The sequence below is a fragment of the Stegostoma tigrinum genome, chromosome 31 (genome assembly GCF_030684315.1).
Source record: "Stegostoma tigrinum isolate sSteTig4 chromosome 31, sSteTig4.hap1, whole genome shotgun sequence".
Lineage (NCBI taxonomy): Eukaryota > Metazoa > Chordata > Chondrichthyes > Orectolobiformes > Stegostomatidae > Stegostoma > Stegostoma tigrinum.
The window spans coordinates 7,309,236-7,324,368 of record NC_081384.1 but is presented as its reverse complement, the minus strand read 5'-3'; the positions used below and the strand labels follow the sequence as shown (position 1 = coordinate 7,324,368).

The following is a 15,133-nucleotide window of genomic DNA, read 5'->3' as shown; positions in this document are numbered from 1 at the left end:
CCTTTTTGGCCAAACTTTTGATGCCCTGTTCTAATATCTCCTTGCTTGATGCTGTGTCAATTTTGTTTTCTGATAATGCACCTTCAGATATTTTACCACTGAAGTTTTACATAATTAGTGTAAGCCATATAACCTTCATGAAACTGAGTGAAAAGGCCTTACAAAAATATGAACAGCAATAGGCCATTCGGCCCTACAAGCCTGTTCCTCCATTCAATTGGAACATGGCTGATTCAACATTCCTCATGTCCACTTTCCTGTGCTTCCCACCCACCGTAATCTTTGATTCTCATTCTGGTCAAGAGCCTATCTATCTCAACCTTAAATTTACACAAGAACTTTGCCCGACAGCTTTCTGTGACAAGGAGTTCCAAAGATTCACAAACACCTAAGAGAAAGAATTCTTCCTCAGCCCAGTCTTAAATTAACAATCCTTTATTCTGGGACTATGTCCTCTTGTTCTAGGCTCTCCCATGAGGTGAAACATGCTCTCAGCATTTACCCTATCAATCCCCTGAGAATCCTATGTTTCAGTGAGATCACCTCCCAATTTTTCTAAACTCCAGTGAGTTGAGTCCCAACTTGTTCAGCCTTTGCCTAAAAGACAATTCCTCCACAGCAGAGATAATCCTCACCAACATTCCCTGTTTGCACTCCAGTAAATAATATTTTTCCTTCAATAAAGGAGACTAAAACTGCTCACAATACTCCAGATGTGGTCTCGCCAGCCCCTTGTAAATTGCAGTAAGATTTCCATACTCTTTTACTTCAACCTCCTTGAAATACGGCCAACGTTCCATTGGAAAGAGTGTCCAAGATCACAAACCAGACAGAGATGTGGAGGCACCTCACTCGTCCAAAAAGAACCTTTAATATCCCTAATAGTCCAATTGCATCCTGAAGGGAATCTCATCCAATCTACTAGTGCCTAGGTTTTTCATAAATATTGGTAGAACATTTTGGCTCCGCGGCCCTATCTGAAAAGTCATGCAATGTGTTAATCATTCAGATAGAAACATATCAACAGTGTTATGAATGCACTTCCATTATTACATGTTTTGAGGATTTATGTTTAAAGGATTGTGAAAATTTGTTCAAATGAAGTGTCAAGGAGAATACTGGGCTTTCTATTTTTTAAGAGTCACTGGAAAGGATAGTGTGGGATACTTCCCTAAAGACACTTATTGTAACAACCATTTGTCTGTCACATGTCTGAGTTTATGGCTGTCAGAAGTTATGGCTGTTTCCTAGAGACAACTGCATGTGTCTAGTGTTGCCTGTCTAGATGCGCAAAGATGCCAGACTGAAAGCCATCTGGAACATTTCATATCTTATTCCTTTATTCTCTCAGAATAACTTTTTTTTTCAAAGCGTACCTCCACAGAAAATGTCAGCATATTTTTCCTTTAGCTAGTGTGTGTATGTTGGGTTATTTGGACACATCTACATTCATAGTCATGCTGCAAACGGTGTGATAATAAGTTTTGCATTATTATCAAATATGTCAAGTTTTATCACGAATCAATTGTTTTGCTTTAATTAAAGAAATCTAGTGGATGGATCCTGTTATTCTGAACCAAATGTAAAGTATGTACATGGGCATATCAGGAACTGGGAAGATGTTGTGGCCAGCAGAACAGTGGACTTTGAGGGAGACTCTGCATTCCCGAAACTGTTTATGGTTTAGACAAGGGAATCAAATGTAATATCTCAAATTTGCACATGACACAAAGCTGGATGGAAGGGTGAGCTCTGGGAAGGATGCAGAGATGCTTCAGTGTGATTTGGACAGGCTGAATGAGTGGCGAATGCATAACAGAAATGGTAAGATGTGGACAAACGTGATAGTATCCACTTTGGCAACCAAAATAGGAAGGCAGATTATTATTTGAATGACTGTAAAGTGAGGGAGGGAATATTCAATGAAATGTTGGTGTCCTTGTGCACCAGTCGCTGAAACTGCTCATAGATACATACAGCATGGAACCAGACACTTTGGTCCAACTCAACCTTGCCGACCAGATACCCTAAATTAATCCAGTCCCATTTTCCAGCGTTTGGCCCATATCCCTCTATACCCTTCCTATTCATATGAACATCCAGATACCTTTTAAATATTGTACCAGCCTCCAACGCTTCCTCCAGCAGCTCACTCCATACACACACTGCTGTCTGCGTGAAAATGTTCCCCCTTGGGTCCCTTTTAAATTTGCCCCCTCGCCTTCAACCTATGCCCTCTAGTTTTGGACTCCACCCCAGGGAAAAGACCATCTATTTTCCCTATCCACGGCCCTTATGATTTTATAAAATTCTATGAGGTCACCACTCAGCCTCTGGCACTTCAAGGAAAATAGCCCCCAGACTATTCAACCTCTCCCTATAGCTCAAACCCTCCAGTCCTGGCAACATCCTTGTAAATCTTTTCTAAACACTTGCAAGTTTCACAACATCATTTCTATAGCAGAGAGACCAGAATTGCACGCAGTATTCCAAACGTGGTCTAAACAATGTCCTGTACAGGTGCAACATGATCTCCCAACTCCTATACCCAGTGTATTGACCAATAAAGTCAAGCATACCAAATGCCATCCTCACTATCCTACCTACCTGTGGCTCCACTTTCAAGGAACTATGAACCTGCACTCCAAGATCTCTTTGTTCAGCAACACTCCACAGGACCTTACCATTAAGTACATAAGTTCTGTCCTGATTTGTTTCTCCAGAATTCAGCAATTCACATTTATCTGAATATAATTATGTGCCCATTTGATCTGATCAAGGTCCCTTTATACTCTGAGGTAGACTTTTTCGCTGTCTACTATACCTCCAATTTTGATGTCATCTGCAAACTTACTAACCATACATGCTAGGTTCACATACATATCATTTATATAAATGATGAAAAGCAATGGACCCAGCACCAATCCTTGTAGCACACCACTGGTCACAGGCCTCCAATACGAAAAATAACCCTCCATCACCACACTCTATCTTCGACCTTCAAGGTAGTTCTGTACCCAAATGGCTAGTTTTCCCTGTATTCCATGTGATTTAACCTTGTTGAATGCCTTGCTGAAGTCCAAATAGATCACGTCCCCCAATCTGCCCATATCAATCCTCTTTGTTCCTTCTTCAAAAAATTTAATCAAGTTATTGACACACGATTTCCCAAGTACTAAGCCATGTTGACTATCCCTAATCAGTTCTTGCTTTCCAAATACACGTAAATTCTGTCCCTCAGGATTTCCTATAACAACTTGCCCACCATTGATGTCAGGATCACTGGTCTATTCCCAGGCTTTTTCTTACCACCTTTCTTAAATAGTGGCACCACGTTAGCCAAACTCCAGTCTTCTGGCACCTTACCCATGGCTATCCGTGGTACGAATATCTCAGCAAGGGGTCCAGCAATCATTTCCCTAGTTTCCCACAGAGTTCTTGGCTGCACCTGATCAGGTCCTGGGGACTTATTCACCTTTACGAGTTTTAAGATGTTCAGCGCTCCTCCTCTGCAACATGGGCAATTTCCAAGATGTCACTATTTATTTCCCCATGTTCTCTATCTTCCATATCCTTCTCCACAGTAAACACTGATGCAAAATACTCATTTAGTGCCTCCCCCATCCCAGGGCTCCACACATAGACAGCCTTGCTAATCTTTAAGGGGCCCTATTTTCTCCCTAGTTACTCTTTTGCCCTTATTGTATTTGTTGAATCCGTTTGGATTCTCATTAACTCTATTTGCCAAAGCTATCTCATGTCCCCTTTATGGCCTCCTGATTTCCCTCTTAAATATATTCCTACTGCCTTTATACTTTTCTGGGGAATCACTCGATCCCTGCTGTCTATACCTGGCATATGCTTCCTTCGTATTCTTAACCAAAACCTCAATTTCACTAGTCATCTAGTATTCCCTAGAACTACCAGTCTTGTCCTTCACCCTAACAGGGACATATTGTCTCTGGACTCTCATTATATTGTTTTTGAAGGTGTCCCATTTTTCAGCTGTCCCTTTACCTGTTAACATCCATCCCCAATCAACTTTTGAAAGTTTTTGCCTTATATCATCAAAATTGGCCTTCCTCCAGTTTAGAACTTTAACTTTTAGATCGGTCTATCCTTCTCCATCACTATTTTAAAACTAATAGAATTATGGTCATTGCCTATGAAGTGCTCCCCTACTGACACGTCAGTCACTTGCCCTGCTTTATTCCCCAAGAGTAGGCTATGTTTTGCACCTTCTGTAGTAGGTACATCCACATGCTGAATCAGAAAATTCTCTTGTTCACATTTGAACAAATTCCTCTCGATCTCAGCCTTTAAAAGTGTGGCAGTCCCAATCCATGTTTGGAAAGTTAAAATCCCCTCCCATTATCACAATTATTCTTCCACATAACTGAGATCTCCTTACAAATTTGTTTCTCAATTTCCCATTGGTTATGGGGATGGGGGTGTGGTCTATAGTACAATACTGATAATGTGATCATCTCTTTTTTATTTCTCAGTTCCACCCAAATAACTTCCCTGGATATATTTCCAGAAACATTCTCCCTAAGTACAGCTGTAATGTTATCCCTAACCAAAAATGCCACTCCCTTTCCTCTTTTGGTCCCCTTTCTATCTTTCCCATAGCAACTGCGCCCTGGAAGATTGAGCTGCCAGGCATGTCCACCTCTGAGCCGAGTCTCTGTAACAGCTCTGATATCTCATGTTCCCAACCATGCCCAAATTTCATCTGCCTTACCTATTAGGCTTCCTGCATTTAAATAAATGCTGTTTAGTTCATCAGTCTGACCTCATTCTCTGCTTTGTTCAATCCTGCCCTGACTGCTTGATTTGCTCCTTTGCCCAACTGTACCTGTCTCAGGCTGATCTCTTTCCTCAATAACTCCCTCAGTCCCACCACCACCAACCACAACCCCCAAGTTTAAATCTTCCCGAGCAGCTCTCCCAGTATAAATCTCCCCACCAGTATATTAGTTGCCTTCCAATTCAGGTGCAATCCAACCTCTTTACACAGGTCACTTCTAACTGGGAAGAAATTCCAACGATCCGAGAAAATTTAAATCCTTCTCCCCTGAACCAGCTCCTCAGCCACACATTCATTAGCTCTATCCCCCTATTCTTACCTTCGTTAGCTTGTAGCACTGGGAGTAATCCAGATATCACTACCCTTGAGGGCCTTCTTTTTAAATTCTTGCCTAACATTCTATATACTCTCATCAGAATCTCATCCTTATCTTTTCCTAGGTAATTAGTTCCAATGTGTACAACAACCTTTTGCTGGTCCTTCTTGCCTTTGAGAATATTCTACACCATCTCTGAGATATTCCTGATCCTGGCATCAGGGAGGCAACACACCATTCTGATGTCTCACTATTGCCTGCAGAAACATCTGTCAGTGCCTTTGAATAGACAGGCCCCCATCACAATTGATTGCTTGGAAACTGGCGTACTCCTCATTACCTTAGAGCCAGTCTCGGTACCAGAAACCTGGCTGTCAGTGCTTCATTCCCCTGAGAGTCCATTATCCCCTACATTTTCCAAAACAGCACACTTGTTTAAGATTGAGATAGTCACAGGAGACTCCTACATGACCTGTCTCCCTCTTCTACCTCTCTTAGAGGTAACCCATTTACCTGATTGTATCTTCAGTTTATCTCCCTTCCTGCAACCACCATCCATCGCACCCCTCATGGCCTCTAACTACCATTCCAACTGATCCATGCAATCCGACAGGATTTGCAACCAAACACACTTCCTGCAGACATAAACATTAGTAACATGGAAACTCTCCCTATACTCCTACATCCAACAGGAAGAACACATCACTCTACAAAATACCATCTTTGCTCCTTGACAATCTACAGACCCAGAAAATAGCACAGCCTTACTGCTCTAAAGTCACTGCTCCAAGCTAACTTAGGATCTATGTTCTTATATTTTAAAGTTTAATCAGGAGACTGATCTCAATAAAAATGTATAATAAAAAAAAAACGAACTGCTCACTATGGCAGATTTACAAAATAAAACGGCAAGGTTATACTTAGCCACTTAGCCGGTCCCCTACTGTGAGCTCCCCAACACAGGTTTCTCCAAGATCAGCTGTGAATTTTGCTGACTGCCACTCCAAGATCCATGCAATCTGATAGGATTTGCAACCAAACACACTGTTTTCCTCAACCACACATTCATTAACCCTATCTCCCTATTCCTACCTTCAATAGCTCATAGCATTGGGAGTAATCCAAACATTACTACCCTTGAGGACCGCCTTTTAAAATTAATGCTTTGCTTATTTTCCTTATATGAACTCTGTTGCCCAGATACACTTGAAATCAAACAACAGAATTAGTCAGATGTGCAGATTCACTGCTAGGTCAGACAGCAGTGCAGGTTTATTTCTTCGTTTGATTCACTTCCCATGTGGCCACTGCCTTTGTCTCTCTTCCTCTGTTTTAAACTGCCACTGTTCTGATCATTTTTAACTCCAAAGTTCCAAGACAATGCAACAGCCTCTACATTTTGAGAAAATCAGCTCCAACACTGAAAATGCCTCAAAAAAACGTGCAGCTCTTACCGTCACAGTTTTTTCCCATTCTCCTTCTTGGATTCCCTAGAATCCCTTCAGCAAGTAACATAAGAAAGTCTTCCCGTCAGGTATTGAACCTTGGCCCCCAAGTGACAGGCAGGGAGACTAACCACTATACTAATGAGGAAATGATTCTTCTATGTCGAGCAGGCAGTAAAGAAGGCAAATTGTATGTTGGCCTTCATAGCAAGAACATCCAAGCACAAGAACAAGGATGTCTTGCTGCAATTATACAGGCCACCGGTGAGGATACACCTGGAATATTCTGAACAGCTTTGGTCTCCTTGTGTGAGGAAGGATGTTCTTGCTACAGAAGGAGGGCAGTGAAGCGTTAGCAAACTGATTCCTGGGATTGCGGGATTGAACAATTAGGAGAGATTGAATCCATAAGAATTGCAGATGCTGCAAATCAGAAACAGAAACAAAGTTCTGAGGAAGAGTCACCGGCCCAAAACATTAACTCTGTTTTGTCCTTCACAGATGCTGCCACACCTGCTGAGCTTTTCCAGAAACTTTGTTTTTTTCCCCTGATTTTCAGCATCCACCATTCTTTCAGTTTTTATTAAGATTTAAAAGGGACCTACAGAGAACTTTTTCACAGAAGGGTGGTGCGTGTAGGGAATGAGCTGCCAGAGGAAGTGGTGGAGGCTGGTATAATTATAACACTTAAAAGGCATATTGCTGGGTACACGAGTGAGAACGGTTTAGCGGGATATGGGCTAAATGCTGGTAAATGCGACTCCATTTATTTAGGATATCTGGTTGGCATGGACAAGGTGGACTGAATGGGCTGTTTCCAAACTGCACAGGTCTATGGTTTTAAGTAGTTTAATTGAGTTGCGTACAATTCTTAGAGACCTTGATGGGGTAGATGCTCTGAGACTGTTTCCCCTGGCTGTAGAGACCAGGATTAGGTGTCATAGCCGAGGAAGCAGACTTGATCATTTCAGGCTGAGATGAAGATGAACCATTTTCCTCAGCTGGTTGTGAGTCTTTTAAATTCTCCAGGCCCAGAGAATTGTGGATGCTGAGAAGTATACTCAAGACTGAGGCGGATATATTTTTAAAATTATTTTAGTTTAGTTATTGACTTATTTTTCACTAAGAGAATAAAAGAATAAGGCATAGTTGACATAAAAGTTCAACCTTTATCATATCAAATAGCACAGCAGGCTCAAGGGGCTGTGTTGTCTACTCCTACTTTCAAATTCATTCATAGGATATGTGCATCACTGACTAGGGCAGCATTTATTGCCCAGAGGGCAGTTACGAGTCAACCACATTGCTGTGGACCTGGAGTCACCAGACTAGATAAAGATGGCAGTTTCCTTCCCTAAAGGACATTAGTGAACCAGATGGGCTTTTCTGACAATTGACAATGGATTCATGGTCATCGTTAGACTCTCAATTCCAGATTTTCTGTTTTATTGAATTCAAACTTCTCTATCCACCTTGGTCTCTGGATTAAAAGCCCAGCAATAATACCACTGGGCCATCACCTCCCCTATTCTGCTCCTAGTTCTTCTGATGTTATTGAATTGTCAAGCAAGCCTCAGGGACAGCATGACCTACTTCTGCTTATACTTTTTATGTTCCTGCATATCACTGTGGTTCAGTTAGTTGTTCTCTCGTTTCTGAGTCACAGCAGTATGGGTTCAAGTCCCACTTTAAGATATCCAGAGATAACAGAGAACCAAGTTAACGGTCCAGTGCAACAATAAGGGAATGCTGCACTGTTGGGGATGTATGCATAGCAAATCATGCAGTTTAAAAGTCATTCATCATATATGAAGCGCTGCTGATTGTTTCTCAGAGATATCAGAATGAGCTCAAGAAATTTGCATCTTTCTGATGAGTCATACAATTTTATTTTATTCCACCGAATGTTTTGACAAATGGTTTCCAAACAGTTGCAAATGCATATCTCATTGGAAGTTCTATTTTGGATATGGTTCACAAAGCAGACCAGAAGAACGCTATGTGGAAATCACATGATGCTCCGATTGGAATGCATTTTGAGCGTTCTGTCAAATTTTAATCATTGAGTCACAGAAGGAAGACTGATATTTCCTGACAGAGGACTGAATTATAAGAAAGAAAGTCAGACTTGCATTGCTGTAGGGAAATGCCAAAGTGGTCTCCAGCTAATTCAGCGTTTTCAAACTGTATACCTTGGATAATGGCTATCTTGATTAAGTCATTTCTTAACAAAAAGCAAAGAACTGCAGATGTTGGAAACCTGAGGTAAAAACAGAAGTAGCTGGAGAAACTCAGAAGGTCTGGCAATATCTGTGAAGAGAAAGCAGAATCAATGTTTTGTGTCCGGTGACTCTGCCAGAGTCATAGGGACGTATAGCATGGAAACAGATGCTTTGGTCCAACTCATCCATGCCCCCAAGATACCCTAGATAAATCTAGTCCCATTTGCCAGCACTTGGGCCATATCCCTTCAAACCCTACTTATTCATATACACATCCAGATGCCTTTTAAATGTTGTAATTACACCAGCTTCCTCCGCTTCCACTGGCAGCTCAGTCAATATATGCACCACCCTATGTGTGAAAAAGTTGCCCCTCGGCTCCCTTTTAAATCTTTCCCCTCTCACATTAAACCTGTGCCCTCTAGATTTCAACTCCACCACCCTGGGGAAGAGACCTTGTCTATTTACCCAATTCACGCCCCTCACGATACTATAAACCTCGATAACATCACCCCTCAGCCACCAACACTCCAGAGAAAATAGCCCTTGCCTATTCTGCCTCTCATTCTGTTGAAATTTTGACTCTGCTTCCTCTCCACTGATGTTGCCAGACTGTTTAGTTTCATTAGCAATTTTTGTTTTTGTTTCAGATCATTTCTTGCTGTGTATCATACAACGAAATGCTCTAATATTGAAAAGTGACCAGTCTACCTGTGGAAAGATAAGGTGTTAAAATGTTTGAGCAATGGGAGAAACTGGCTCTTTCATTTGCAGTCATAAAGCCAAAAGCTTTAGTTTGAGCTATAGGGAGAGGCTGAATAGACTGAACCTATTTCCCCTGGAGTGTCGGAGGCTGACGGGTGACTTTATAGGGGTTTATAAGTATATGAATGACATAGATAGGGTAAATACACAAAGTCTTTGTTGGGGAGTCCAAAGCCAGAGGGGATAGATTTAAAAGGGACTTAAGGGGCAACTTTTTCACACAAAGGTGTTATGTGTATGGAAAGAGCTATCAGAAGAAGTCGTGGAGGCTGGCACAATTACAACAATTAAAAGGTGTCTGGATGGGTATATGAATAGAAAGGGTTTAGAGGGATATGGACCAAATGCTGGAAAATGGGACTAGATTAATTTAGGATATCTAGTCAACACGGATGAGTTGGACTGAAGTGTTTGTTTTTGTGCTGTACATCTCTATGACTCTATTAGAACACATTCTGCCTATCATGCAAATCAGTAATTTGGTATAGGATTTCAGGGCCAGATGGATGCCAGTATGTAGGTGATACATCCATGGACTGGCAGATCATATCATGCAGGGTATCTCTTTAGTTGTTCCCAACAAGTAAGATACTGGCTGCACACTTAATCAACACGTAATTGCACAAATAATAACATTAGATGTGATCCTGCAAGAGGACACCATTTGGTGGATAACCCTTAATGTCACAAATAATGCTGACAAGCAATTTAGATTTGTCAGTCAGGCTCACAATATGGTGCACTGGCATATATTGGCAGCTGCATATATTAATCCACAGGCCCTGTTCTTTGTAGACAGAAAATAATATGTACATGTACTGTCCCTGTTTCCACACTACAAATAGCTCATAGCTATTTGCTGCTTCATTTCTCAGGACAATGCCCTGACTAATCAGAGTCAACCTGCTTGGTTTAAAATATAAATAAAGGCTGCTGTTAACTGTCAAACATCATTAGAGGGTGTATTCCATGTGGCAACTCTCTACCAATCTGAGTTCACATGCCAACCAATCAGCACTCTCCTCTCATGCAGTACAAATAATGGCTTTCACCTTGAATTGGTAATCTTGCGAAGCATCCTGATAAATACAAGATGAAAAGCTTTGACAAAATGTGACTTCCTCAGCTCCACAGGAGAAATATTGACAAGGACACAGGTGACTTTCCTGTTCTTCTTTGAATAGCATCACACCATCTTTTATGTCTATCTAACAATGTGGATGAAGACTGCACTTAACCTGAAGCAGAGGGTTGCAGCAGTCCAGCACACACTCAGGACTGTACTAAAGTACCACATAAGGTTATGTGCCCAAGCCTGTGCAACTGGCTGGGGGATGGAAGGGTGGGAGGGTGCCGTGAATAGACAACTTTCTGAATGATTGAAAGGTTTCATGTCTATTCAGAAATCAGTAGTAGGAGAGGCTAGGACTCAGGGCACAGCCTAAGGGTGAAGGGACAACCTTTTAGAACTGAGATGAAGATGAATTTCTTCAGCCAGAGGATGGTAACTGAAATAACTCCCAGAAGCTGGTAGCCCATTACCAAGTCACCCTTTATTTACATCCGAACAGTCCTTAATAGTGCATAGAGCTGGATGAACAAAGCAGGCCAAGCAGATTTTCTGAAGAAGGGCCTAGGTCTGAAACGTCAACCTTCCTGCTCGTCTGATGCTGCTTGGCCTGCTGTGTTCATCCAGCTCTTCACTTTGTTATCTCAGATTCTGCAGTTCCTACTATCTCTGAAACAGCCCTTAATAGTATTGCCTCATCCAGAGTCAGGCACAAGTGTCAGTATCCCTGACACCCAACATTTTTGTGTCAGCCAGGGCTCCCTGATCGGACTAGATTAACAGCCCCAATCATGGAACTAATATTCCATGATGTCCAGGATAATAAAATGTGAGGCTGGATGAACACAGCAGGCCAAGCAGCATCTCAGGAGCACAAAAGCTGACGTTTCGGGCCTAGACCCTTCATCAGAGAGGGGGATGGGGGGAGGGAACTGGAATAAATAGGGAGAGAGGGGGAGGCGGACCGAAGATGGAGAGTAAAGAAGATAGGTGGAGAGAGTGTAGGTGGGGAGGTAGGGAGGGGATAGGTCAGTCCAGGGAAGACGGACAGGTCAAGGAGGTGGGATGAGGTTAGTAGGTAGCGGGGGGTGCGGCTTGGGGTGGGAGGAAGGGATGGGTGAGAGGAAGAACCGGTTAGGGAGGCAGAGACCGGTTGGACTGGTTTTGGGATGCAGTGGGTGGGGGGGAAGAGCTGGGCTGGTTGTGTGGTGCAGTGGGGGGAGGGGACGAACTGGGCTGGTTGAGGGATGCAGTAGGGGAAGGGGAGATTTTGAAACTGGTGAAGTCCACATTGATACCATATGGCTGCAGGGTTCCCAGGCGGAATATGAGTTGCTGTTCCTGCAACCTTCGGGTGGCATCATTGTGGCAGTGCAGGAGGCCCATGATGGACATGTCATCAAGAGAATGGGAGGGGGAGTGGAAATGGTTTGCGACTGGGAGGTGCAGTTGTTTTTTGCGAACTGAGCGGAGGTGTTCTGCAAAGCGGTCCCCAAGCCTCCGCTTGGTTTCCCCAATGTAGAGGAAGCCGCACCGGGTACAGTGGATGCAGTATACCACATTGGTAGATAATTCCATGATCTCCAGCTGGTTTAGCTCATTACAATCGCTACAGTGACTCTTTAGAACTCATTGCCACTGAGGGCTGTTGTAGTGATTAGAACCAGGGCCAGGTGGATCCCATTGACTATGAGATCCTTTGGTTGAGGTTGTTAACCTGAGTTAATCAGGGAGTCCTGGCTGACGGATATTAACAGGAGATTCAGAGGGTCTACTCAGTCTACAGACTAGCTTTGAGTTGACTAGTTACAACCCATGTATTGTGCACATGTAAATAAAGGGTGACTTAGTGATAAGATACCAATCTCTGTGTAGTTATTTCAGCTGTAGAGGCCAAGTCAGTGAGTGTATTAAGCTAGAGATAGGTAGATCCTTGACTACTAAGGTGATCAAGGGATACGAGCAGAAGGCAGGAGAATGAGGTCAAGAAACATCAGCCATGATCAAATGTCAGAGCAAACCCGATGGGCTGAATGGGCTAATTCTGCTCCCATATCTTACTGTCGTCCGGTACTGGTAGGTGGCAGTGTCTTCCACTGTGTGGAAGAACAGTTGTGTTCATTGGGTTGTAGACACGTCTTATAGCAGCAGGGGGAGCAGCCTTATTGCTTGGAGAAAGAAGGCGAGAGAGACACCGAGACAGACAAACAAGAGACATTCATAGGGTTTTTAGTTCTCACTCGTCCACTCATGAGGAGGTACCATGACATTTTGGTCTCACGTTTGCAATGTGCCGTCAAGCCTAGGAATTTAAAGGCTAACAATTAACAAATACCAGAAGCAAGGGGAGGTGCAAAAGGAAAATATTAAGGTCCTTTTTCTTCTTGCATTTGGTTTTTTGAGGGGGGGGATTAATTTTGTTTTACAAAAATGGCAGCCAACTGTACTGCTAGTGCCAGCAAGACAAAAACCAAGAAGAAACACTTTGTGGCTCAAAAAGTGAAGCTCTTCAGGGCCAGTGAGCCCCTACTCAGTGTCCTGATGTGGGGAGTCAACCACACCGTGAGTAAGATCAAATCTGTCTTAATTATTGGAATGATTATAATTTATTTATTCATGCATCTTAAAGAGGATAATGTACTTTGATACGGGGAGCTGGAACTTGAGAGAGTGATGGTTTAAGATGCGCAAACGTTTAATATTCTTTTTCTTTTAGACCTTAATTTAAGATTGTGCATTTTGCAAGAGAAAACAAGCTTTTAAAAATGATTTTCAGTTTAATTTTTAAGGATCAATCTAGCCTTTTTGGAGGGAGGGTTTGGAGCTGGAGGCCTATTACATTTACAGGAGATCTTTTAGGAGGGAACCTCATCTAATAATGAATGACAAGTAAATATATTGTTGCTGAACAATGTTTTAATGACTTAGATTGTTTTCATTAATAAAAATGGAAAGCAGAAATGCATTTTTTTCGTCTTGTTTAAGATCCAGTTTAGGGCGGAGGGAGGAGTTGGGTTTCAATAAAGAAGCAAAATTAATAATTTTACTTCGATCAGTTTTTTTTAAAGCAGGGTTTATTTATTGGAATATTTAGAGCTACTTTTAGGCTTAATTATTTCGGGCTCGTGTACATTTTTTTCCCCTCGGGTCCAAAGAGGGGTGGTTTTATTTAGTTTCCATTTTAAAATTATAAATAATAATTATTAATATTTAAATCTCTCATTGTCAGTGGTGGATTGCTTTCTCTCTAGATTTTCGTCTTTTTTGTTTTTCGTCTCATTTGACTTGATTTCTGACTAAGTTTATTACAAACCAGTGGAAAGGAAAAATCGTCGTCTATTATTAATAAAACTGACTTTATCGGAGTCGTCTCATTTTTTAAAAAAATTGTCCTCCCCTCTTTGGGTGCAATCTCCGGATTCCAGCAACTGTCCCTTCAGGTCGAGCTCTCTACTCAGGCAAATCCGAGGCTTCTGCGGCCTAGCTCGACCGAGCTTGAGGTTTTATCTATCACAATAATTGTTTAAGAATGCTCATGGGCATCAAAATCTCCCTTCCAAACAAATCCACGAGTTTAAGGAGGCAGGGCAATGATTTAAGCGAGTATTTAGTTATTTTGGGGGCCGCATGTGTTAGTTTTGCACAATTGTGGGTTATGGTTTATAATTTGTTTTGTGTTTTGGGTCCAGTAATTCCCGTAATTTGATGATTTCACTTTGGGATTACAGCATTTAGTGTAATGTTACGTTTTCAAACAAGCTTATGACTGAGTGTATGTATGTATGTGTGTGGAGAAGCTCATGTTTAGCGTCCTGATACCGTCTGGTTTATAAAGAGGCAATAAAAGTTCCTGAAGCTACAAATGTCCATCTTGATGCCAAAGTGGTGAACCCAATTTTTTTTTTATAAAACGTCAATGAATTTTTGCTAGGTAAGGATATTGAGGGTTATGAGCCAATACAAGTATGTGGAGACTGTGTTATCTCAGTAGATAATGGAACTGTTTTGAGGGACAGAATGGCCTCCTCCAGTTCCAGTGATGCTGATGCAGAGCATCTGAGGATCCTTCATTGTGGGGTGGTGGAGCATTGCCAGTAGTACATTTGGAGTTAGAAGGCAGAACTTGTGGTTTCCATTTGGATAGCTCAGGAGCTACCTTATAAATGCTAGCCCTTGTTTAAGTGGATTCACCCAGTAATATGTGGTGGATGGTTTGGATTTGAAGAATTGATTTTGTTTTGAATAAAAAGTCTGACTGTGGTGTAGTGGTTTAGCTAGTGATTTTACAATCTACCTATTCCTTCTGGAAAGTTCTTGGTTCACCTGTTCCCCATGTTGGCTGGGAAATGCAGTAGAACGCCACAGTTACATACTCACTGTGATCCTTCCTTCTCCCTGGCTGGCTTTTCTCTCACCAAATGCAGTGACTGGACTGAGACTGCAATCAGCCCCAGTACAGATGGAGAACTGAACCTGGGTCTTTCTTTATCTGTTTTATTTTGCCCA

At 42.1% G+C, this 15,133-nt stretch overlaps 1 protein-coding gene across 4 annotated transcripts in view; it reads left to right on the top strand.

Annotated features, from left to right (window-relative positions):
* Positions 1-12,791: 12,791 nt before the first annotated feature.
* Positions 12,792-15,133, top strand: part of LOC125466287 (phosphatidylinositol 5-phosphate 4-kinase type-2 beta) — a 111,792-nt gene continuing 109,450 nt past the window's right edge. For 2 of the 4 annotated variants that reach the window (XM_048560595.2, XM_048560593.2), the window contains exon 1: positions 12,792-13,189. In XM_048560595.2, the coding sequence (XP_048416552.1) occupies positions 13,058-13,189 (132 nt within the window). In that variant the 5' untranslated portion in view covers positions 12,792-13,057. The remainder of the gene's footprint in view (positions 13,190-15,133) is intronic. The other 2 variants (XM_048560597.2, XM_048560596.2) reach the window with 1 other exon arrangement.